The 25,901-nt window shown below is 46.9% G+C and overlaps 1 protein-coding gene across 4 annotated transcripts in view; it reads left to right on the top strand.

Annotated features, from left to right (window-relative positions):
- DNAJC13 (DnaJ heat shock protein family (Hsp40) member C13) overlaps positions 1–25,654 on the top strand; it is a 59,245-nt gene extending 33,591 nt beyond the window's left edge. For all 4 annotated transcript variants that reach the window (XM_078860542.1, XM_078860538.1, XM_078860541.1 and 1 more), the window contains 21 exons: positions 660–795; positions 1,279–1,463; positions 1,970–2,044; positions 2,622–2,741; positions 2,914–3,093; positions 3,505–3,672; positions 4,041–4,154; positions 6,190–6,306; positions 6,866–7,043; positions 15,877–15,968; positions 17,103–17,202; positions 17,938–18,012; positions 18,146–18,258; positions 18,419–18,588; positions 19,485–19,527; positions 19,839–20,012; positions 20,570–20,749; positions 21,288–21,428; positions 21,896–22,039; positions 22,731–22,830; positions 23,075–25,654. In XM_078860542.1, coding sequence (XP_078716668.1) covers positions 660–795; positions 1,279–1,463; positions 1,970–2,044; positions 2,622–2,741; positions 2,914–3,093; positions 3,505–3,672; positions 4,041–4,154; positions 6,190–6,306; positions 6,866–7,043; positions 15,877–15,968; positions 17,103–17,202; positions 17,938–18,012; positions 18,146–18,258; positions 18,419–18,588; positions 19,485–19,527; positions 19,839–20,012; positions 20,570–20,749; positions 21,288–21,428; positions 21,896–22,039; positions 22,731–22,830; positions 23,075–23,175 — 2,706 coding nt within the window. In that variant the 3' untranslated portion in view covers positions 23,176–25,654. The remainder of the gene's footprint in view (positions 1–659; positions 796–1,278; positions 1,464–1,969; positions 2,045–2,621; positions 2,742–2,913; positions 3,094–3,504; positions 3,673–4,040; positions 4,155–6,189; positions 6,307–6,865; positions 7,044–15,876; positions 15,969–17,102; positions 17,203–17,937; positions 18,013–18,145; positions 18,259–18,418; positions 18,589–19,484; positions 19,528–19,838; positions 20,013–20,569; positions 20,750–21,287; positions 21,429–21,895; positions 22,040–22,730; positions 22,831–23,074) is intronic.
- The last annotated feature ends 247 nt before the right edge of the window (positions 25,655–25,901 follow it).

The raw sequence follows: 25,901 nt of genomic DNA, 5'->3' as shown, positions 1-25,901 counted from the left end.
TTTTACTTCCTGTCTTGTTGAATTTTTTGAGGATTAAAAATAAAAGTTAATTTATATTTTACCTCTATCAATGTGTTGCGTGGTAAGAAGGACGCTGAAAGCCAGTCGTGTAGGGGCTGACGCCAACTGTTTATTTAAGGGCTTGCGCCTAACTCGGGGGAAGGGGTTAACACACAGTTATTAACTAATCACCCCAGGGGAAGGGCACTGGGAGTTCCCTACACCCCACCAGGCTATCGGGCTCTTCCCACAGCACTGACCGAGGGTTCATCCAACTCGGCCAGCCGGGTAAAGCAGCCCTTTAGCCTGGCTCTCAACACTCTATTCCGGAGCCCCCTACTCCCCTAACACTCACTCTTCTGGCTCGTCACGGGTCTCCCCTCAAATACCCCGGGGGGCATGACGTCACTTTTCCTTGACGGCATTCCCCCCGAGGCGAGTGTGACCTGACGTCAGCACTCCACTCCTCAACAAATGCATAATTGTTAAAATTACATGTGTATTTAATACAACCGTTCGAATAACAGGATGACCATATTATTGGCCTTTTGTTTCTGTTGAATTCTGAATTTTTAAAACGTTACAAAATTTTCGCACCACAATTGTTTCAATTGCCGCATGTCCAGACAGGTTGTCTTGTTTACTATCTCACAAATCAGGACATGTTCGAGAAAGTGAACAAGGCCTACGAGTTCCTGTGCAGCAAGTCGGCCAAAACGGTGGATGGCCCTGACCCAGAGAACATCATCCTCATTCTCAAGACGCAGAGCATCCTCTACAACCGGCACAAAGAAGGTGGGCACTACCTTTACCCACAATGCACCTGCTCGTAAAGTGCATTCCACTGAGTTTTTATGAACGGCATGAATGTATGTATGTTGAACTTCTTCCACACGTACATAGCCAACCATGCTCATTGGAGGTGTGGAAAGACAACAAACTAAACGCAAAAAGCAGTTAAAATAACAATGCCCTGTTCAACTAACTGATCACTGCACTCACCCCATTTTATCAATGGCAAGTCTTCATAGGGGTTCTCAAACACTACTTGCTCGTCTATTACCTAATTTGCATGAAATATGCCCGGATCTTGGCAACTCAGAAGCTAAGCAGGGCTGAGTCAGGACAATGCTCGGATATGCGACCAAAATACATAAAACAGCAAAGCTGTAGGTTGCTGCTTGGTCACGTTATCAGAGGGCGGTGCAGAAACTCCATTGTTGTCTCCTTTACTCCCTGCATTCACTAACCTGCTGTTTCTGTGTGTGTGTGTGGCAGAGCTGCAGCCGTACAAGTATGCCGGGTACCCGATGCTGATCAAGACCCTAACAATGGAGACCGAGGATCAGCAACTATTCTCGAAGCTCTCGCCTCTCTTGCCGGCCGCGACTGAGCTGGCCTTCCACACCGTCAACTGCTCGGCCCTGAACGCTGAGGAGCTGCGGAGGGAGGATGGCATTGAGGTACCCATCTTCAGTTGTACATTCTCCATATACCCCCACCACCATCTGCTCGCTCCTGATAGCGCCCCCTGCATGTCAGTGTTATACATGCTATTCAGATAATGCCATATCTTGTGAAGACACAGGGCAGTATCAATCTTTATTTTATCAATACAGGTTATGCCCTTTCATAGATTTTTATGGTCTAGACTGTTTCTTTACCATTCATATCCTTCAAAGTGATCATTGTTTTTTCACAGATCAGCATGTCTTTCTGTTACAATTCGTCTGTGTTTAAGTGGAATACTTGAACATGCTGGCATTTAGAAACCCAAGACATGTTTTCAATGCAATCTGTGATTTATATATATATACAAAGCAATCATCACTCCCTGCTGAAAAACAACAAAAACTTGGCAGGACCTTCCTGAAAAAAGAGACGTTAAATCCAGTGAGGTTTTTCCAGGTGAACAAGTGTGATCGTATTTTAAAAAGTAATAATGGATAATTGTGGATTTTCATTGCAGATTCTGCAGGAGGCGCTAGCACGCTGTGTGGCTGTTCTCTCTCCATCCAGTAAAGTTAATGACATGCCTGTTCAGGTACAGTTTTAACACATCATACATGTATTATCATTATCAACACAAAGGTGTTTTTTCAGTTTACGTCCACAATGTATATTATAATTTTTTATGTAAAAAAAGTAAAAACATTTGTATTTAAACTCATCGATATGAAATGTATATGTTTTCAATTCTGTCTCGATTTTGTTTCCCATGCTGAATTAATTTCACCGTGTAATTGACCAAAGACAGTATACAAAAAACAAATATAATATCCATGGACTACACACAGTTTACCCAGAATGCAACCACTCGCATCTGACCACCAAGCACAGCAGGTATTATGGACTTCGGGTCGAAGTGGTGGGCAGCAGAGGACAAAGTCAATTGTTATACTGTTTCTATACTCCCACGTCTGTTCTCCGCCTTTACCAATGCACACTTACACGGCATGGGAAGGCCTTCATCCATCAGTGGATTTACGAAAGGCTGTACATATAAATGTTTATGAATACTGCTGCTGACTATACTTTGTGATGATCATTCAACTGTATTCAAGTTTGGTAACCTAATGAGCTTTTATGTTTTTCCCCCCTTTTAATGTTCGCCCTGTTAGGTGTGCGGCCACATCTGCAGGTGTTACAGTGTGGCAGCACAGTTTGAAGACTGTCGGGAAAAGATTGCCGAGCTTCCACCTATCATACGGGATCTCTGCAGGGTCCTCTTCTTTGGCAAGGTTGGACATGTTTTAGATCAATTATATTTAAGTATGCATTTAATTTCACGAGCAATTTAATGTTAATGCATCCATTTCTATTTGCATAACTTTGCATGCACTCTTGTGCGCGCACGCGCTGTGTTCCAATCTTCGGATGAGCCTAATGCCACCATTGGGCCTGTGGTTGCAGTACCTTCCTCGACTGGCTACAGTAGCTGTCGAGTGCGTGAGTGCCTTCGCCGTGGATTATTGGCTGCAGACGCACCTGCTGCAGGCCGGTGCTCTGTGGCATCTTCTCGTCTACCTCTTCAAATACGACTACACGCTGGAGGAGAGTGGTGTTGTCGCCAATGAGGAAACCAACCAGCAGGTCTCGCTCGCCCGACGGGCATCGTCGACCCAGTACTGCCGGCCCTGTGCCCAAGTGCCTGTGGTCACGTCACACGACTCGCACACTCACAGAGTGCTCACATTGACTTATGCCTTTGACCAGCATTTTTAATGGCGGTTCATTTAATAAATCTTAGGGGATGCATCCATCGAAGCATTCATATATGCGGAATATAATCTAACGTATTTGTATGCTGTAACGGAACATTTATTTTAACATGACACGTCTGCCTTGCCTCTTGAACATGGAAACCGTTGTAGTGTTGCGATTTGTTTAGCATTTGCTCATTGCGGTTGCTAATGACATCAGTCCACACGATGGAGCCTGGATAGATATTATGCAATCGCAACCTTATTGTTGCTAATATATTTGTTCGTGCCAATTTATCAGGAGGTAGCGAACAACCTTGCCAAGCTGAGCCTGCAGGCGTTGAGTAGGCTTGGGGGCTACGCGGAGGGGGAGGGCGGCACGCCCGAGAACCCTGCCATCAAGCGCTGCCTCATGGCCATGATCACGCCCTACGTGGCCCGCAAGCTTGGTCAGGGTCCTACAGCTGAGGTACTATTCACACCTTTATCATGTTGCACACATTAACGGCAGATCAGATAGGTCCACCAAGAAGATGCTTGAGCCTTATTCTGTAGATTCTCCCAAATCCAAAATGTTCACAAACAGTGTTGTATTCTTAATATTCTGTTACATTCACTTCAAAAGTACACCACAGAATTTCCCCGTGGCATAAATAATTTTGTGTATAATTTTCTCCAGTAACCTATTTGTGCGGAGCATATTTTTTTTTCTCCAGATGTTCACATATCCGCCTGTACCCCAGTCCCCAGCGAGTCGGATATGCGACATAGCGCTTTTGAACCATAGTTTTTTGTGCTCGGCCTCAGTGGGTCATCGGTGCCTCCTTCAATCAACAGGTCCTCAAGCTTCTGAACAGCAACTCTGAGAACCCGTACTTGATCTGGAACAATGGTACTCGTGCAGAGCTCCTCGAGTTCCTGCAAAGTGAGCAGGACAGCATGATCAAGAAGGTGAGCCACTGAGCAGGGGTCTATACAGACACTTCTTGCACAGGATGCCATTTGTGCTCTCTACAGCTTTGATTTAAATGCATGGCTATGAAGTCCTATTTGACAGATTATAATGCACGTTTTTGGATCACATCGTATTTATAATATGTGTTACGTAGTTATAACAATAAAAACAAATTGTTTGGTCATTTGTCAATGTGATGCTAGATGAAGGCTTCCTGACTCAGTTTTGGGGATTGTTTGACCATACTTCGCCATGCTGGTCAGTGCAGGCTGCTAAAGGGGGTGATGACCAAGTCGGATATTATACGACACGGGTGTTAGCCACGGTATGGAAGCAAATTCAACTCGCTTCAGAGTAATAAGAATGATTTAATACATTTTTAGTTATGTTTTTGATTAATTTCTAAAATTTTCACATCAGTGGTACTCTTTGATAGGCCAATTATGTTAAAAGATTGTATATGTAGCAAGTTATACTATTTGGAACACTTAAAGTTCCACGGTTTAGTGACCTAGTTTGTTCCATTATCTGAAACTAAATTACATTCTTTCGAGACAACGTTCGTGTTTCTGAGAATTCCTGGGAACATGAGCTGCAGAACAAATTGAATGATAGCAATGCGGTTAATAAAAGTTAAGTAGCACATACAAATAATTGAATGTAACTGGGATGCATTTTTTTACAGCTGGAAAACGTTTTTTTACAGAACATCGCCTCTTTGTCATTCGTTTATTTTCATATTATAATTTGATTGCAGGTGTCCATTGGCAAGTGTTAGTGTCGTATGGGTCACATTTCATACTTTTTACACATTACTCTTCTGTCTGAATGTGGTAATTTTGTGTGGCGAGTGTTAAGAGAGCATAGGTTACAGGCCAATTATATATAACGAACCTTTTGCCTATCCAAGGACGGGTGTATTGCAGTAAATCTGAAACTTGCAAGCGAAAAGCACACCGCCACGTGATATTCATTGCATCAATTCGTGTGCAATTTGTAAGGGCGCGGTGACACAGACCTATTTCATTTTAAGGTTATAATCCCTTGTTCATCACGACGTCCTTTTTACTTTGATGTCTCAACAGCGTTATGGACATCGCGTGACGTGAGGGTTCTGCCTTTGTAGTGAGGGTTGTGAGTTGACGCTGAGGAGGGGGGAGGAGGCGCCTCTGTCCCCCATGTGGAGTGACGTCAGCCGCTAATTATTATTAATGGGGGGGGGGTGTCCATGTGGAGGACGTCACCTGCTCATGATTATTAATGAGGGGGGCTGTTCGATGTGGATTGACGTCACCTGCTCATGATTATTAATGAGGGGGGAGGGTGCTCCATGTGGAGTGACGTCACCTGGTAATGATTATTAATGAAGGGGGGGTCCATGTGGAGGACGTTACCTGTTCATGATTATCAATGAGGGGGGCTGTTCGATGTTGAGTGACGTCACTTGCTCATGATTAGTAAGGGGGTGGGGAGTACTCCATATTGAGTGACGTCACCCGCTCATGATTATTAATGAGAAGGGGTGGGGGGGGGGTGTCCATTTGGAGGACATAACCTGCTCATGAATATTAATGATGGTTCCTGGTCGATGTGGAGTGACGTCACGAGCATTAAGGAGAGACATTCCTGGGTGATTATAGTAGGGATATCCTGTGACCGCTGTACCTATATATTTGCTAGTTATATGGTCAGACATGAGGCCCCTTTTGTCAGCATGACCTTATGTAATGTGTGGGCCTGCATGTGTGTATTTGTACAAGTTTAAATCCGCTCTTAAGTTGTAATGCATGCAGTCCCACAGTGGGCCAAGGCAATATTGAAATGTATGTTCTGTGTGCTTTGTTACCGTAATTAATATTTGCACAAATGAACCGTGTGGGAAAGGAGGGTGTGGGAAATTAGGGGATGTCAATCGAGGACATTAGCAGAATGAGTGCACTTAGTGTGTGAATGAGACATGTACACTTTGATTCATGATATCTTTTGTTGGGACACTTGTGTGCATTACATTTGTGTGTTGGTTTTTTGCAGGGTGAATGTGACAAGTCGTATGGCTCTGAGTTTGTGTTCAGCGACTATGCCAAGGAGCTCATTGTGGGGGAAATATTTGTACGAGTCTACAATGAGCAGCCCACATATACTCTGGAGGTATCGCATTTGTTTACTTTTGTATAGCTTGATATGTTTATACATTGCCTCTTAAAATCCTGTATATTTGTGGCTGAAACCCCTTTGCAAAGAACCCAAACTTGCTTGGCTGTTTGATGGCCAAAGGACAGCAGTATATCTCGTACATTATTTAATCAGCCAGTGTGCAGTGTGGAGCAATGTCCCCACATATTCATGGGTCTTCTCCATATCCCCCAGTGTCCTCCCACATAAAAAAACACCCGTTTATAAAATTCACCAATCATTTTGGTACCATTGAAACCAGTATACTTTGACTCACTCCTTAAAATAGCAAGTAAATTTGTCCCATTTTAATATATACATTCGTCATCATCATGAATTATGATAGCATATTAAATGTGTCCCATTGTAATACAAGACGGTAGTACAAGACTCGTTTACATTTTATTGAAACACGGCTCCACATTTGAATCAACCTCCACATGTCGGAGACTGCTTCGCGGCCATGTTCAATCTCAGCGAATGTGCAACGTCGACCACATGTGCAGCGTTGACCACACGTGCTCGATTTTCTCAGCTGCCGAAGGTGTTTGCCGCGAGCCTGCTCGACAGCCTGGGCTCACAGGCTCAGTACCTGCACACCCTCATGGCCATCAACCAAGACCGCAAGGTGGAGACGGAGCAGCAGCTGGAGCGGCTGAGCCGCGCTGAGATGGGACTCGAGGCCCTTCGCAACGTCATCAAGAACAACCCAGGTGTGCGCTTATCTCACTGGGGTCACCGTGGGTCTGTGTTAGGCATGTAACGACGAATCGATTCATAGACTGAAAATCTATTTCTACGGTTTGCGATACATGCGTTGAATGGTGCCTGTGTAGTGGTGATACGCGCTGGGTGTATATGTCGTGTGCCAGCGCGTATGTACGGGTGTGTGTGTGGTGACGCACGCTGACGGGGAGGAGCAGGCGTCAGTGCGCGGGTGGGGGTAGTGCTGCTGATTGGCTGTGTGCCGGTGACGCGCCCAGAGGGAGTGATCGGGTAGCAGCGCGGTGTGATTGGTCGGGGAGTGGAAACACGCGCTGAGCGGAACCGGATCGTAGGGATAGCGCGTGGGGATTGGGTAACTGAGGAGCGGTGCCGACGTTGAGGTCCGCATCCGCTCCGTCTCCCGGGAAGAAGGGGTATATAAGGTGATGCACAGAGGAGCAGGGGCAGAAGTGGAACCATCTAAGAATGAAGACGAAGGTGCAGAGATAGAGCCCGGAGAGGAGAGTAATGGAGAGTAGAGGAGAGTAAGGTATAAGTGTGTAGCCAGCGAGAGAGAACGGTCTACACGAGCTGAGTAATGTATAGTGTGTAGCCAGCGAGAGAGAACGGTCTACACGAGCTGAGTAATGTATAGTGTGTAGCCAGCGAGAGAGAACGGTCTACACGAGCTGAGTAATGTATAGTGTGTAGCCAGCGAGAGAGAACGGTCTACACGAGCTGAGTAATGTATGGTGTGTAGCCAGCGAGAGAGAACGGTCTACACGAGCCGAGTATGCATACGGTGTAGCCAGAGAGAGAGGAAGGTCTACACGAGCCGAGTATGCATACGGTGTAGCCAGAGAGAGAGATGCAAAGTCTACACGAGGCGAGTGGAGAGTGTAGCAGAGGCGCAGAGTCTACACGAGGCGAGAGAGGAGTGTAGCCGAGGCGCGGAGTCTACACGAGGCACAGAGAGCCGGCAGCACAGAATCCAGAGTCAAGAGAAGCGCATTGTGAAGAAGAGAGGCCACGCGTTGTATTGTTACAAGTCAAGATTTAATAAAAGAAGTGTGTTCCCGTCAAGGAGTTTCCTGCCGTCATTTTCCAATACTTCATCTGGCGTCAGAAGTGAAACGGGCTTCCAAGTATGGAGACGAGGAAGACCCGTAGGACCCACGGGATTGACCGCGAGGAAGACCTGGACGACTCGGGGCCGCTGGTGGCGGGGGGTGAGGAAGAGGACTTGCCCACGCTGCAGGGTCCGTCGACGGCGCCGGCCGAGCGACTGGGGATAGACGCCGGGCTTCGTGAGGCGCACTCCCGACTGGCGGAGCTGCTGCTCGCCGCCGCGTCCATCTTGGCGGAGATCAGCTCGTCGGGAGGAGCGGGGACGGTGGGGGACATTTTACAAGGTCGCCCCGCAGATTCCCGCCAAAACGAATGGGGGATTCCCGCCATTGCGCCTGGGCCTACTTTTGGCGGGAACGGCGAGCGCCACGTGGTGGTGGGTTCCCAAGCGCGCGCATCGACGTCATCAGCGCGCGAGGGGGTCCGCCATCTTACGTCTGCTGCTGGAGCCGCCATCTTAGACACCGACGGACAGGCGGAGAGGAACCACGAGGCGGATGACTTCATTTTTCAGCAGCGCCTGCCCACGTTGTCAGCCTTCAAGGCGGAAGGCGGAGACTGGGGCCAATTTCAGCGAAGGTTTTTGGCGCATCAAGAGATGTCAGCGTGGTCCGATGCTACGGCGCTGCGGGCATTGCCCGCCATGCTGGACGACGATGCGCTCGCGGCCTTCAGGGCTGCACGGAAGTCGGACCGCTCCACGCTGAAGGATGCGCTGGGTTTGTTGGCCAGGGTCTACGGGCCTCCCTCTACGTGCCGCCATCAGTTCTACGCAAGACGGAAAGCGGCCACGGAGACCGCGCTGGCCTATCGCACGGCGTTGCTGGCTCTTGCTGATGCTGCGTTCCCTCGGATGGACGAGGAGGGCCAAGACGCGATGGTTTTGGAGCAGCTGCTCAAGTTGGCGCAGGACCTGGGGGTCCCTATCAACACAGCTGACGAGATTGATATTTCTTCTTTGAGAGTCGCCACGAGTATTCAAGCGCACGAGGCCCTACAACGGAAGCAAGGCGTTGGTTGCAACGCTGCTGTCGTCGCAGCCCCGGGTTTGGTGGTCGCCGAACCCCAAGTCGTCAGCCCACGAGAGGAGGCGTTCGCCACGGGACGACCAGGGGACTGGAGGCCGGGGGCCCGGTCGCCTCTGCGATCGGGCCGAAAGTCGGAGCAACCAAGATCTACTCCGACCCTCGTCACGTGCTATAACTGCGGCCTCCGGGGCCACGTGGCGTCCGGGTGCCGCGCTCCGCGGCAGCGCGCCATGGGAGCTCGGCTGGACGACGACCGAGAGCCCAAGTCATCTCTACAATCCCCGGCAAGTCGCGGCACCTCACACGCTCGGCCTGTTTATTCGGCACACATGGGACGCCGCGTTGCGGCGGAGGAGGGCCGGTTAAGGTTCGGGGATTCGGTTCGGCGAGGGGGGTTCGGCCGGGACCAGGGAGACATTGAATGGGCGGAATTGGGGCATAGAATTGTGGCTGCTTCGGCGGGTTCGTCCGTTGTTACGGGATCTATTGATGGGGTTGAGATTAGGGTGTTAGTGGACACGGGGGCATCGGCAACTATTATATCGGACCTCATTTATAATATTCTTCCGGTCCAATGTCGTCCGCTGCTTCCAGTGGATGTGCCATTTTACGCCGCTAATGGGGGATCGTTGGGCATTATCGGTCAGGTTAGGGCGTCCATTTGCATTGGAGATATCAAATTGTCGGGACCCGTTTTCGTTTCGTCTTCTTTGGCAGTTCCGTGTCTTTTGGGCACTGACTTTTTGGCTAAAATGCCCATTAAAATTCTTATCGATCAACGATGCATTGAACTGCCATCGGGTCGCCGGATTTCATTTTTGACGGGCCCTACTGACATTCGGACGGCGTGCGCTACGATACAAGCGGTGGCGACGCAGACAGTGCAAGTGCCCCCGGGTTCACAGATGTTGATTCCCCTCCGGTTGCGGAAACCATGGGTGAGGGAGGCTTCGGGACAGAGTATGCTTTTGGGTCCTTCTAACAAGGCTGTCGGGGGTCTTGATTTATCGGTGGCTCACACTTTGGTGCGGGCTGACAGGGATCCGTTTGTGATGGTTTTGAACGCGGGGTCGCGACCAGCTGTCATTCCGCAGGGCACCGTGCTGGCTCACGCGGCGCAGGTCCCTGGGGATGATGGGTTGGTTGCGCAGGTGGGCTCGAGCCCCGCGCGGAACGTTGAGCCAAGGGAAGACCTTGAGTGGGTCCATTCGTTATGTGCCGCCTCGGACGATTTGTCGGCGGCGCAGTTGGGTGCGCTGCGCGAGTTGCTCATTGAATTCTCTGATGTATTCAGTAAACATAAGTATGACATTGGGTGCACGGATTTGTTGCACCATCACATTGAAACGGGCGATGCGGCGCCGGTCAGGCTAAATCCCTTCCGACTGAGTCCCGTGGAGAAGGAACATGTTCAGTCGGCTGTTAACGATATGCTAGAAGCCGATATTATTTCGCCCTCCTCTAGCCCGTGGGGAGCGCCTATTGTGCTGGTTAAGAAGCAGGACGGGTCCCTGCGATTCTGCGTTGATTTCCGTCGCCTGAATAAGATCTCTGTGGCTGACGCGTATCCGCTCCCCAGGATGGATGAGTCCCTCGATGCATTGTCTGGTGCGCGATATTTTTCGACTCTTGATTTGTTATCGGGGTTTTGGCAGTTGCCGCTCGACGAAGAGTCGAAACCTAAGACAGCATTTCGGACTCCAGGGGGGCTGTTCCAGTTTAACCGGTTACCCATGGGACTTCACTCCTCTCCAGCGACGTTTCAGCGACTTATGGAGCTGGTTTTGTCGGGCTTGCAGTGGGATACATGCTTGATTTATATGGACGATGTCATTGTTTTCAGTAAAACGTTTGAGGAACACCTCCGGCGATTGAGAGGGGTGTTCTTGCGAATGCGATCGGCTAAGTTGAAATTTAAACCGGCCAAATGTCACCTCCTTCGTAGGTCCGTTAGATACTTGGGTCACATTGTCGATTCTTCGGGGATCTCCACCGATCCCGCGAAGACGGATTGTGTCGGTTCGTGGCCGACACCTACGTCCGTTTCCGACGTGCGTAGTTTCATCGGGTTTGCTTCTTATTATCGGCGGTTCGTTGAGCACTTCGCCACTATTGCAAAACCCTTGCATGCTCTAACGGCGAAGGGAGTGAAGTTCAAATGGGGACCGGAGGAGGAGGCCGCGTTTCGCTCCCTCCGGGACGCCTTGGTGGGTGCCCCACCCTTGTGTTATCCCGATTTTGCCAGTCCCTTTTTGCTGGACACGGATGCTAGCAACACGGGCATTGGGGGGGTGCTATCCCAAGTCGTTGGGGGTGTCGAAAGAGTTGTCGCCTACGGTAGTAGGGTGTTGTCTCCGGCGGAGCAGCGCTACTGTGTCACCCGTCGCGAGCTGCTTGCCATTGTTTTTTTTGTGCAGCAGTTTAGGCCATATCTTTATGGTCGTCACTTTACAGTCCGAACGGACCACGCGGCGCTACAGTATTCATTGAGGGTCGCCCAGCCCTCGGGCCAGTTGTCGCGTTGGTTGGAAGTCCTCCAGGACTATCAGTTTACGACTACGTACCGTAAGGGGTTGCGACACACGAATGCCGATTGCTTGTCGCGGTTGTTGCCTTGTGATGAATGCGCGTGTTTGTCGGGATCGGCGCGCTGTAAACCGACGCTTGCGGGGGAGATGGGGGCACTGGCTGCGACAGCGGGCGCACCGATCGGGGATGATTCCACTGCCTCTCAGGGTCGGGACTCGCTGCTCTCGCTGTCGCTCAGCGAATGGGGCCGCCTCCAGATGGCGGACAGCTCGCTGCTAGCATTGCGCCGCAAGGTTGGGGGTCCCGAGGGGGACCAGGAGCGTACCGGCTCCTATGTACTTGAGCGGGGCGTGTTATTGAAATGGGACAGTTTGTCCCGGCGGAACGCACTCGTGGTGCCTTCCGCTGTGAGGGGGAGGGTTGTCTTGGCGGCACACGAACGCCTCTTGCACTTGGGAGTTAACAAGACGCTTGCCCTGCTTCAGCGTGACTATTACTGGCCGGGAATGGGAAGTGATGTGGTGCATATTCTGAAGGGGTGCGTTGAGTGCGCCAGGCGTAAACCACCGGCCGTGGCAGCTAATCCACCGCTGCAATCTATTCAGGTCTCGCGTACCAACGAGCTCGTTGCACTCGATATTTTGGGGCCCTTCCCAGTCACGCCGAGAGGGAATAAATATTTGTTAGTGGGGGTCGAATACTTTACCCGATGGCCTATGGCGTGGCCTCTCGCTAACCAGTCGGCAGCGGCTGTGACGGATGCCTTCGTCCAGGGCTATGTCCTGGACAAGGGGGCTCCCGAACGCCTGCTGACCGACCAAGGTAAAAATTTTTCGAGTAAATTGTTGCAAGAGGTGTGCGATCTGTTGGGTACCAAGAAGGTGCGTACCTCCCCGTACCACCCGCAGACTGACGGGATGGTGGAGAGACTCCACAAAACCTTGACTTCCATGCTGTGCCAGCAGGTGTGCGAGGCACATGTAGATTGGGACCTGCAGGTCCCGGGAGTCCTTGCCGCGTATAGAATGGCCCCCCATGCAGCTACGGGGTTTTCCCCATTCTATTTGATGTACGGTCGGGAAGCTGACCCGCCAATAGAAACGCAACTTGGCCTGTCCGCTCCACGAACTAATTCTAATTTGGCAGAACATATTAAGTTTAATATTCACAAGCTGACAGAGGCGAGGGAGGCCGCGCGGCTTAATTCGCGGGCTCGCCAAATTGCTAATGAACGGTTGCGGGCACGGAAGGTGTCCATGCACGAATGGAAACCAGGTGACAGGGCCTGGCTGCATTGCCCTCAGGCACCCTTGGCTACGTCGCCTAAATTGTTGAGACCGTGGAGGGGACCCGTGGAGGTCGTGCGCGTTGCACGGCCCCAGTGCGTTCAGATAAAGTGGGGAAAGCGCCGGTGGTACGTTCACCCCTCCCGACTGAAACCGTTCTCGCCTCCATATGGCCTCCCCTTGTGTCGTGATGGCCGGGCGTGTGACGTGACCGGCGACCCAGAGGGGGAAATGTCTCTGCCTGATCCACACGTATTTTCGCCTGATCTGCTCCCAGGTGTCTCGGAACTGACAGCTGCCGATCACCGGCGGCCGGATCTCCGCGGCGGGGCCGGCCCTTTCAGGCCCGTTCCGCGCCGTCTGGAGCAGCCGGAACCGCCGGACGGTCGTCAGTGTCCCGCCCCATACGATGGACCAGCCAGACGGACTCGCGCCAGGTCGTGCTACTTTGCATGACCTGCCTCGTGAGGAGTCGGGGCAGTTGGAGCGCCTCGTCAATGCGTGTAGTCGCAGGGACGTGGGGCGCGTTCGTTTCGAATTTGCTCGTATCGTGTTATTGTTGACTTTTCGGGTTCATTGTCAATCTGTACATAGTTATTCTTGTTGTTGTTGTTGTTGTGTTATGTTACGGGGCACACTCGGGGGGTTACGGGGTTTTTTTTTGTTGGTTGTCGTTTTATCGTCGCGGTTGGTTGTTGTTAGCAGCCGGGCCGGCTGCGAGCTATGTGGGAGGGGGTGATGTAGTGGTGATACGCGCTGGGTGTATATGTCGTGTGCCAGCGCGTATGTACGGGTGTGTGTGTGGTGACGCGCGCTGACGGGGAGGAGCAGGCGTCAGTGCGCGGGTGGGGGTAGTGCTGCTGATTGGCTGTGTGCCGGTGACGCGCCCAGAGGGAGTGATCGGGTAGCAGCGCGGTGTGATTGGTCGGGGAGTGGAAACACGCGCTGAGCGGAACCGGATCGTAGGGATAGCGCGTGGGGATTGGGTAACTGAGGAGCGGTGCCGACGTTGAGGTCCGCATCCGCTCCGTCTCCCGGGAAGAAGGGGTATATAAGGTGATGCACAGAGGAGCAGGGGCAGAAGTGGAACCATCTAAGAATGAAGACGAAGGTGCAGAGATAGAGCCCGGAGAGGAGAGTAATGGAGAGTAGAGGAGAGTAAGGTATAAGTGTGTAGCCAGCGAGAGAGAACGGTCTACACGAGCTGAGTAATGTATAGTGTGTAGCCAGCGAGAGAGAACGGTCTACACGAGCTGAGTAATGTATAGTGTGTAGCCAGCGAGAGAGAACGGTCTACACGAGCTGAGTAATGTATAGTGTGTAGCCAGCGAGAGAGAACGGTCTACACGAGCTGAGTAATGTATGGTGTGTAGCCAGCGAGAGAGAACGGTCTACACGAGCCGAGTATGCATACGGTGTAGCCAGAGAGAGAGGAAGGTCTACACGAGCCGAGTATGCATACGGTGTAGCCAGAGAGAGAGATGCAAAGTCTACACGAGGCGAGTGGAGAGTGTAGCAGAGGCGCAGAGTCTACACGAGGCGAGAGAGGAGTGTAGCCGAGGCGCGGAGTCTACACGAGGCACAGAGAGCCGGCAGCACAGAATCCAGAGTCAAGAGAAGCGCATTGTGAAGAAGAGAGGCCACGCGTTGTATTGTTACAAGTCAAGATTTAATAAAAGAAGTGTGTTCCCGTCAAGGAGTTTCCTGCCGTCATTTTCCAATACTTCACCTGTAAGCATTGTTTATTTTAGATTTGTATGTATGTTGTATGTGATTGGTTCGTGTAACCTCAGCACGTTCGCCATAATATTAAACACATCTTAAATAAAACCATGATCCCAAGTCCTGACAATTCATCAGTGTGAGAGAATGGGGCAAATCATTACATTCATAGCATGTAAGACTGTATCAGGTGCATTACCTGCTCTGGAGTTGTGGTTTTGTGTCCTCTTTGTAAACACTCATTAATTGGCCAATAACACCTTAATGTAAAGAGGACTGTAGAGCTTGGGCAATTGTTGGCACCGGCTATTGCGTGGCTGCCCTCCTACTTGTCAGTGGTTCCTCTGAATCGTTCTCTGTCTCTTCTAGAGCGAGTGAACACGGGGTGCATATTATAACTGGAAATAATAATTATTATGATTTTAAATGCCCGCTATCATGCCTGTTTCAGTTACATTAAACTTTGACTTCCGAAGAGTCCTGAAACATAACATTGTGTAACAATTGAGATGATTAAGAGATATAAGTGAACATTTTTTCCATTATACTCTGCAGTCCTACTTTGCAGTCATGCTAAACATTTGATCCATGAAATTATTGGCTTGTGGTAGGAAAAGTGAGACACAATCTTATATATCTATGCGTACTATATGGTAAAATCGACTTGTAAATGTGATTCCATGCAAATTGCAAACAAACTATTTAATATTCTTTGGTTCTTTCGGTAAAGTCACGTAGATAGGAAAAAAACACAATTTCATGTCACAAAGCATTGCAGAAAAGTAACATGCTGAAATAAATAGGTAAACTCCATCTCAGTCACGAAAGCTTCAAATCTAGAATTAAACTCCATCTCCTCATTCAACCACGTGTGACCAGTTTTGAAGGACATGTAGAACCCCACCAAACAGCTTTAGCATCTATGATTAAAAATACTCCTGCTGCTGTTCTACTTTTATATCCTCTTGATATTCCAATTACACAAGAGCTTCGCATGTTGGGTTACGCAAACTGTTTTATTCTTTGCCAACATAAGGCAATGTGCTTGCAGCAATGCGAGCACTGTGTGGTAATGGCATACCATGGCCATACCATTGTATTTTTAAATGTGGGCATCAACTCGAGTCATGAACTGTCTGTGTGCGCAGGCACGGAGTCTGAATGCATCGGCCACTTCAAGCTCATCTTTTCTCTACTGCGAGTGCAGAGTGCTGGCTCCGTGCAGAAACTCGCGTTGGAGGTGTGTGCAGCAGCTGTTAATGTTAAGAAATAATGCACTTAGTTAATCCACAGAGTCTTAAGGGGATGGTCCTGCATTGCCACGTATAGCCAGTTCACTTTGCGAGTGTTTTGAATGTGGAAAGATATCTGTTCTTGGGAAAAAAAGCTCTACATATGAAAGGCACGGAGCTCAAAGCTCCTCAGATTTGATATAATCCATTGCTGTAGCCTCATGTCCTGGCCAATTCGCAGCCTAATCCTACAACACCTGGAATTCCCTCGCAGTCTCATACCCATAATACCAACCAGATTCCACAGTGTTTAGCTTCTGAGATCTGATCTGATGGGATGCATTCAGGATTATTTGGTCATAGGCATTAAATGTGATGGCTTGCGGTGTAACGATTCCTTGAATAACATAAATTATTGTAGCTCGCAATGCAAGTACCGCATTGTTCATGTTTTAATTGAAATTACAGGGTATGGATCCAGAAGCCAGTAAAGGTTTTATCTCATCAGCTTCCGGAGTCCATGGTCATATTGCCTATATGCCAATGATATATTAATGTTACATTTAGGCGAATTTCTCAAAACTGTACAAACTAGATGTAAAATTATGAGAATCACTATGAATAAAATGGTAAAAACTAATCTACGCTGAAACCATTAATGAATAAAATCACGGCACTAAATCATGATTCGTTAAATTTCCAGTGGTAGGTGTGGTGAGTTGTTACACCGCTTATTGGCAGCATTGCAAAACTATATAGCCACAATGCCTAGTTTTCATTACGTGCAATATGTAACTTCCAAGATGCATAGGTTTATATAAAAAATTAAACGTAATTTGGATTGTTAAAATTTTTTTAATGTTTCTAAAATTACATGTTAATATTTTATATTTCAATCAATGCAAGTTGGAGTGAATTATGTGCTGACAAAAAGTTTTTTTTTGCTTGTGCATGCCTGCTCGTTTTTGTGACTGCAAACTTTGTCGGAGATATTACTGCTTTGCAAAAACCTCAATAGTCTTTAGAGTGCTTTCCGTCTCTTATCATTCCTATTCATAAATTATAAAACACCCTTCTGGAAGCAGTTGGTAAAACAAATGAAAATATGTTTTTATGCTATGCTGTTGTCTTTTGCACTACAGGTGATTAATAACGTAGCGAGCAACCAGGAATGTGTGAACAGTATTGCCGACTCGCTCGTGCTGGCCAATCTGCTGCTGTTGCTGCATTCCCTCCTCTCCAGTGAGTGACGGTGACTGTTGACGGCACTCCACAACAAACACAGAGCCTTGGATCACAACTCAGAAACTGCATCAATGCAACAAACCATGATGCTGTTTGCTTTCTTTACTACTCTTGGACCAAGCAAGAACCTTTACACTGTCCCTGACATTGTGGCCAAAGCTGACAAATAAACTGCTAGGTTCTGTTCCAACAATCAATGTCAGTCGGGCCACAGACCCAGCGTTGTGATCACACCTGGAATTAATAATTCACAGTTTCCGGTTAACTTGAATAACTGAGCAATCGCTGTAGCCAGTAAAGCGCAGTATGTTGTGTGGTCCAGCAAGTGAAATAAATGTTGTTTTCTGTGTTGCCTTGGTAATTATATTTGCGACATTTCACATGAATACAATCTACCTCTCTGGCCTCTTTATTTGTGATACAAAGGAAAGACCGTTGCTCAAAATGTTTACTATTATGTATTAGATATGCTCTTTGGTTCTTTCGAAATAACTTTCTTTCGAAAGAATCAAAGAGTATGGATTCCTGCAGTCACGAAAGCTTCAAATCAAGATTATATATATGCTTTCCTTTGAAGACAGTATTATTGATGAATGTGTTGATACTTAGCAATGCAGCATGCTGCTTTACAAGTAACATGTTCAGGGCTGGTCAATATGAAAGATTAGCCATCCCAGTGCTGTTCATTAGGTGTACATAAAGCCAGTTTGTATCAATGTTGTTTTCCTGCAGGCCGTCAGCTCGTGCTAGAAACACTCTATGCACTGACTTCCAATACCAAGATCATCAAAGAAGCGATGGCTAAAGGTGTGCTTTATAACTATTTACATTTCCTTGTGGTTTAAAAAAAACATTTTGTGCATGACAATTAGTGCAATAATTTTATGTAAAATGTTAGTGCTTTGATTTTTGTGTTTGGCTTATTGTTTCCAACCTTTAGGAGCTCTCATCTATCTTATGGACTTGTTCTGCAACTCAACCAACCCTCAAATTCGGTCCCAGACTGCTGAACTCTTTGCCAAAATGACATCCGATCGGCTCATTGGACCTAAGGTGAGAGCTGCTCAAGTTGGTTTTCTGGTATTGTGGATAAACAATGCGCCACGACGCTCATTGATGGAGCACGTTTGTTGTTACCTTACCAGGCTGACACAGGACCACAAATGACGATGTGGATCAAGGTTAAGCATGCGTGTTGTTTGGCTTCGTTCAGGTTCGAATCATCATGTCCAAGTTCCTCCCAAGCGTGTTCATGGACGCCATGCGAGATAGCCCCGAGGCAGCGGTGCACATCTTCGAGGGCATGCACGAGAACCCCGAACTCATCTGGAATGACAATGCCCGCGAGCGCGTGTGCTCCACCGTGCGTGACATGACGCTCGAGTGAGTGAGCCCGTGCGTGCACCTGGGGGTTGGCGGGCACGCACAAGCCATGGCACGGCGCTCGTGCATTATTTACGCGGAATTGTTGAAGTGGGAAGAATGAGCAAGTTCACTGTTGTCACTGCTAGGGTTCCCCAAGCCTGTGTGGCCAAATTGGACCGCCTGCACATGCTGGTCCAACATTTGTTTTAATGGCAAGTTCTAAGAAAATTAACCCGTAAAGCAGGAAGGACTTTCAAAAGGACTGATTGATAATATTTTCTACAAAAGTCAATTACAAAAAAAATGGAAGGTCATATATTTATATTTGTCGTGCATATGTTATGATGGGTTTTTAAAATCATAAATATGAGTAATCGATTATTGTTTAGTATTGATGCTCAAAAAATTCCAGCGCAATCGCAAGACCTTGAAATTTTCATTGTGGTTTATAATTAATATTTTACAGCCGTTTGTTAGTCCATTGCTGGATGAAGGTCTTCCGCTGCTATGTTGGTTATGGGAGTTTGGCCACACTTGACACTGCTAAGTGGGGGGTTGGTGAAGGCAGCGGTGGGTCCCAGGACCGGTGCAGATATTTTGCGCACTCCTACTGTTAGCTGTGGCCCAGAATGAAGTCAGATCACAGTGTGCTAATCACTGTGTTACCATTCCCCTTAGTGTTGTTTGCCCAAGGTAAAATCTACAAAACACGATGTGGATTTGTAAAGAATATGAATATAGTTGTGTCTTAAGATTTAAGGCATTGCGCAATGGTGCTGATAATATATTTCAGAATAGAAGATATTCTTTCAATGTGACATGTCATGAAAAAATACGTCATGAGAAAAAATCACCATGGGAATATCACGTTTTAAGCCAAGACATTTAGTGACGATGTACTCTTTTTTTTCCAGGCACTACAAGGAGCAATTTAACAATCTGGATGTAAACTGGAAGGTGTGTGAAATGTACCCTGGGGTTATGTTTATCTTGAGACCACACATTGCAAGTGTGTGTGTGTGTACATTGAGATGGGTGCAATTCAGCACAGCCTGCACCCATTAACAATTTATGTAGCTCTTACGCTTCGTAATTTGACTGTATATAGACTTTGCACGATTGTTTCTGTTATATTTGTAATGTACATAGTTCACTCGTCACTTTAAATAAGACGCTTCTATTCCACATGTGTACTCTTGAGAGGGAAAAACCCTAAACACATCCTGGTACCGGAACTTGATTTGTCCAACTGTGATGTCCTGCCGCAGCTGCCGGATGACTTCTCGGTGGCGTACAACGAGGTAGAGGACGAGCTGGTGGTGGGTGGAGTGTTCCTCCGCATCTTCGTGGCGCAGCCCGGGTGGGTGTTGCGCAAGCCAAAGGAGTTCCTGGTGGCGCTCCTTGAGAAGCTCACGGAGCTGCTTTCCCGGAACAACCCACACGTGAGTTCCCCCGGCGATGTCTCGCCCCCTTCATTGACGACTGCCACCCATCTAACCACTCGAAGCTAAACCTTTACACTCGTTTCCTGTCAACCGTTATGTTGTCTGTGTCTGTAAGAAAACCTCTCGACATTATATGGTCAGTGTAAGGAAAGAAGAATAAAGCCCGTTGTTCTGCCATTGCCTTTCGGTTAATGGGTAAGGAAATACTGTTGCATGCCAAAAAAATGTTAATATTAAGAATACTTTCATTTTATGTAGTATAATTCATGCTAATAGCATCCCATAACGCCGTTATATATATCCAATTTTAAATAAATTACATTGATTTATTTCTGTCCTGTGTATAACAACGCAAGGGCATTTTTTGTATCTAGATATATTTGTGTATTACTTTTTCATCCTGAGCGTTTAGGCCAATTGTTAGGAACTTGTGAGTCCTTGGTGCAGATCCATGCCATGAGAGGGGGAGGGGGCAGCACACAATCGACCATTCAGCACCTCTCTTCATTTCCTAACCAACTTTATCTGCACGAAACCCTGTTCTCATTTTTCAGGGTGAAACACTGGAAACAGTGACGACAGCAGCTGTGGCTCTGCTTAGCACCCAGCCCCAGCTTGCCGAGCAGCTGCCTCCCCTCGGCCACCTTCCCAAGCTGTTGCTGGCGCTGAACCACCGCAATAATGCCATCGCCAAGTCCGCCATCCGCATCGTTCACGTCATCTCCGACAGCGAGGTCCGTCCAGCCAGCCAGAGCAGTTGATACTTAACAAGCTGAGCCGATGTCTCTACAGATGACAGAGCTTTATGCTAAGAACACTTAACTTTCTACAGGTTTCCCTCGCTTTGTGGTAGATGCATTCCAAAAAAGTGGCATAAAAAGCAAAATCGCGTAGCATAGACCACGCAGTGACCCAACCCTCAATGCACCGTATGTATGTTTGTTTAAATTATTTTGTACCATACGTATCCAACTGTGCACAAGACAGCTGCTAGTAGCATATAGAGTACACACATTGTTGTCCCACGTCCAACTGCATGGCCCCATATGAGTGAATTCAAACTGCATTTAGCAAAATCAAACAAACAACCCACAAAGCCAGGGAAACTTGTATTAACTTTCAGATAATTAGAGGCAAACTAAAGCCGCCACTGCATGACATGCTCTCGTGCATGTGTTAAAACCTCAAGGCATTTTTCTTGTTTTGTACGTTTCCTGCTCTTGCTCCTGATGACCACTAAACCCTGGTCTTGGCCCACATCTCCCCATACAGCTGTGTGTTCGAGCCATGGCATCCCTGGACACCATCGGACCTCTCATCGTAGCCATGCGCAGCCGCACAGACATGGTTGGCTTGGCGTGCGAGGCGCTCAACAGAATGTTTCAGAAGGACCAAACCGACCTCGTGGGCCAGGTGAGAGAGAGGGTGCAATGTGGATCGTTCACCGCTGTGGATTGTCGAAACGTCTGCTACACCTTGCGAAAGCAGCGTTCTAGTAACCTATGCGGGAAATCGGCAAAGCACACCATCATAAAACCCCTGTGTCATTGTTTTATGGCTAAAGTCATTGTGTATGAATTCCATAGCCCAAATTACTTGATTTAAAACGCTTGTCAACTAAGTTTTTTAAATAGAGATCCCTGCAGAACAAGTGACTCGGATGTCTTGCAATATATTTTTTACTTGTTATTACACCAGATGAAATAAGTTGTATGAATGGAAAATCATATTGAAACTTTATTATAATCATGAACCCTAGTATACGACTACAGTATGCTCTTTTGTATGGTAATGCATAGGTTCATGGTTGTCAATTCCATCCCATTGAAATGTCCTGCTTGAAAGCGTGAGCCAAGGTGTGGGTCAATTTGTGTTGGCAGGCCATAAAGGCAGACCTGGTGCCATACCTGCTGCGGTTGCTGGAGGGTATAGGGCTAGAAAACACGGAGAATCCAGCCGCCACCAAGGCTCAGGTGGTGAAGGCCCTCAAGGCGATGACTCGCAGTCTTCAGTTCGGCGAGCAGGTCTGTTTGTACACACGCAGATGCAAAAAAAAACATATATACTCTTGGGGTAATTGCTGCCAAAAAGATTTTAAAACCAGTGTAGCAACCAGTGCGGTGGAGTGGGCCAGCACAATCCCTAGTGTGTATTCCTAATGTTAATCGTTATCACACTGCATTAGGTAATTATTTAGGCTTCAGTCAACCTATTTGAGGGGGGGGGAGTGATCATACAAAATTATAATTGAGTTTCACATTCCGTTTTTCACCAGTGTTGTGTTTGTCAAGAAATTGAATCCTGAATGCCATGATCATAGCATTGTGAACCAACACTCCCCCTATAAAAAAAAATGTATGTTTTTGGTGGGTTCTCTTTTAGATGGCTGATTTTCTCTGAAAATCATACTTTCGATTTATTTGTCATGACTTTTAGTCTGTATTTATAAGATGAATTACTTTGCAGTGTGTCAGACGGTGTTAAGAAATTGTTGAAATACAACAAAACTACGAAATTCTGTCTTCAAGCGAGACAAACACAGATGCCTAATTCTATCCTGCTCACTAAACTCAATTCTTGATAAGGTTTTCTTAACTTTTTCTGCATACATGATCTTTGAAAGTGCATGTATTATCGGTCAGTTTTATTCCTGTGACACTAAAGTAAAATGGACCACTTTCCGTGCTTGCCATGCGTGCGTATTTTTTTCTCCAGATCACCGAAATCTTGTCTCGCTCCACTGTGTGGAGCGCCTACAAAGACCAAAAACATGACCTCTTCATCTCAGAAACGCAAACAGCTGGCTATCTCACTGGTAAGGTGTTTGGTGTGTAATATATATTTATGGTCCTGCCATTTAAAACCGAGTAAAAATTCACACTATTTAATAGGTAGCTTGGATGCCAATCTTACACTGCTCGTTATGTTTTTTTTGCTATTGTCTGACTTGTGTGAGCTTGTGCATTCCCTGATAGAAAGAATATTAAGCGTTATGTTGAACATAAGGATTTTTCAAACACATATAAGACTTTATTCAGCTAATTGTGACCTTTTCTTAGGTCCTGGAGTTGCTGGATATCTGACCGCAGGGACAGCCTCCACGATGGCACCCAGCGCCCCACCCCCCATTGACATGGAAAGTGGGGATCACCTGGGATGATGTCATGCAGCCACTCATATGCTAAGGAGAGGGGCAAGACTGGCAGCACCATCTACACCAGCCTTGTTATCTTGATACACCCATCAAACATTTACACTTGTATACACACAAACATGCACTGAAGCACACAAACACTTTTACAGCCTCTTGTCAACTAAAGTGTTTTGGGAAGTGCTGTTAGCAAGTTACTTTTTTCGTAAGCTGTACAATAATGGAGTTGATGGGGCCAGACACACGCGCTTCTGCCTGGGTTACTGGCGATTGCACACCATGTCAAGTTGGAGATGATCTGGAAAAAGGCTGCGCAAGAAACAAATAAAATTGCTGCTGAAGTGCATGGGCAGGGATCAAACCTGGTAAATTTATATTGCAGAGCAATGTTGTAACGACCATCAAGCTTCATACACACCTATACATATAAACGCACAACCACCAGGATCGTATGTGACCATGCCAAGCCTAGCAGTACTACATTTCACTTTACATGGAGCAAAGGGACAACCCAGGCCTATACCCCTATTCTCTATAACACCATCCCACGCTTTAAAACATTGCATTTATGAGCCCACACCCAATGCACATTGGAGTATAGTTCCTCAAGCCACATGCTGAACTCAGCGATTACTCACACAGCTAAGATACGTAGTTTTAATGTCGAGTTCTGTTACTACAATACAAAGTGGGCTGCAAACCACTAAATATGTTTTAACAACGGTTATGTGAACCTTTTGGCACTCATCTCCTGGAAGAGTCCTCTGGTCTCAAAGAGACCCATTTAACCCACCAACCACAAATAGACTCCAGAGCATAACCATGGCTTCTGCACATAATTTCTCATGTACGAGTGGTGGTGCGTCCACTGCTTCAGCTAACGCAAAGTAAACAGAAATATAAGTGAAGTTTAGGAGCTGATCTGCCGTTTAGTGTGCCATGAGAGTAAATGCTGCACTTCCAGCATGAGTTTGCCATTGGTTTACAATTTGTAGAATATTGCTTGTCTGCCCACATTGTTTTGTGTGAAGGAGCCCAAACTTTACAGTCATCATGTCGTGTGATGAGCAACAAATGCCTCTTGTGATAATGAAAAAATAAAAACTTGTTACTGCATGAGCAGTTTACTGTCTTCAGGCATCACTGGACTTTCAATGGGAGCCATTGACAAGTGATGTACAATTAATTAATGGAGGCCTCTTCACTCGTAGCATGAAGTGAAGCGCTTGTAACATTGCGTTTGTCAATGAATGAGTAGCATTTATAAAGGTGATCTTGTCCTGTCGTTTCATCTGGTATGGGTTTTAGTCCAGGGTATTTGAAATTACAGTCCTGCAAAATGGATGTAATTGCAATGACATGGCCCCGAAGCAAGTTGTTTTGATGCACCGCAATTATGTTGCAGTTAGTGACAATGTGAAGGACCGTAAGCATCTCAGATTTATCAACACACTCGTTCGACTTATCGAGCCGACCTACGTTTATGATGTGATTCTCATTGCGACGAATGTTGGCCATGGTTTGCAAGGGGGGGGAGGGTACTGAAATAAATGGTGGTGGCACTGTTTACATTATGTAATTTGTCAGCCCTAAACACAATACTGCAATACAGGTTTCCCTCGCTTTATGTGGGTTTGGTTTGTGCGATTTCGCGAATATGCAGCAAAACCAATTTCTACCCAAAATATACTGTGCTGTTTGAATTCGCTCATACGGCTATGCGGTCGGACGTGGGACTATTGTGTGTACTATTTGCTCTACTCGGCAGGAAGCTGTCTTGCGGTTTTGCTTTGTGTGTGCCCTTGTAACGCATATACCGTATAAATCGGGTGAAACCTGTACTACAGAAAAAAACGCAGCAACCGTTAAACACTCATTAATGAGTCAAATAAATAAATACAATTTTACACTAACATTACATTTTAAAACTAAATTTCCACCTTGCTGCCAAAATCAAAGCCCATTTTTTACGGTGTCAAGGCTTATATAAGCATTATACCAATATACAATACTGTGATTATATCCAAACATAGTGTCTTTGCACAAGCATTTTGTGGATTGAAATTCGTGAGAATGAGAATTTGAAGAATGATATTTGCAGGTCTGCCCACAGTACTTAATTTAAAAGTGACTTCATAAAAGGATGCCAATGTGTTGATTTTAACTGTTACAAGATTAGATGCAGGACCGTACAGAATTAAAGAAGAGCCGATTGCATTTGTGTCTGATATAACTCACTGGTAATAAAAGGATAGCATTATAATAATGCAGTTATACGATTGTTAATAAAGACAAAGGCAAACTTATTATTTTTTCTTGTATGTATCAAATAATGATTGGAAAAAGGTTTATTTTCTTTTCTTTACCAACTGGTGCAATTGTAGTGTCTTCAATGTTATGGTATCCTGTAAAGATTTATATCTGGAGAAAATGGGAATTCTGTTCCCCATGTACATACTTTGATTTTATGAATAAACCTGCACTTAGAATGGAACCATTGTCTGTGCACTCGCAGCTCATAGAGCTACTTGAATTACAGGTGAAGATGTGGACGGTAAAACAGATTCCTGGAAGAACTCATCCGTCTTACGTCAAATACTGATCTGATGCCCTGCACTCAGTGAATTTTGTAAAATACGACCTTTTCCTGTGTCAGCGGTTGTCCTGCTGTATCGGTGCCATCTGACGAAGGTCGCTTGTGTTGCGATCGAAACGTCGTGATTTATTTTATTTCT

This window comes from Lampetra fluviatilis, chromosome 10 (assembly GCF_964198595.1).
Source record: "Lampetra fluviatilis chromosome 10, kcLamFluv1.1, whole genome shotgun sequence".
NCBI lineage: Eukaryota > Metazoa > Chordata > Hyperoartia > Petromyzontiformes > Petromyzontidae > Lampetra > Lampetra fluviatilis.
The sequence above is the reverse complement of the archived record's forward strand: the minus strand, read 5'-3'. Positions and strand labels throughout refer to the sequence as shown.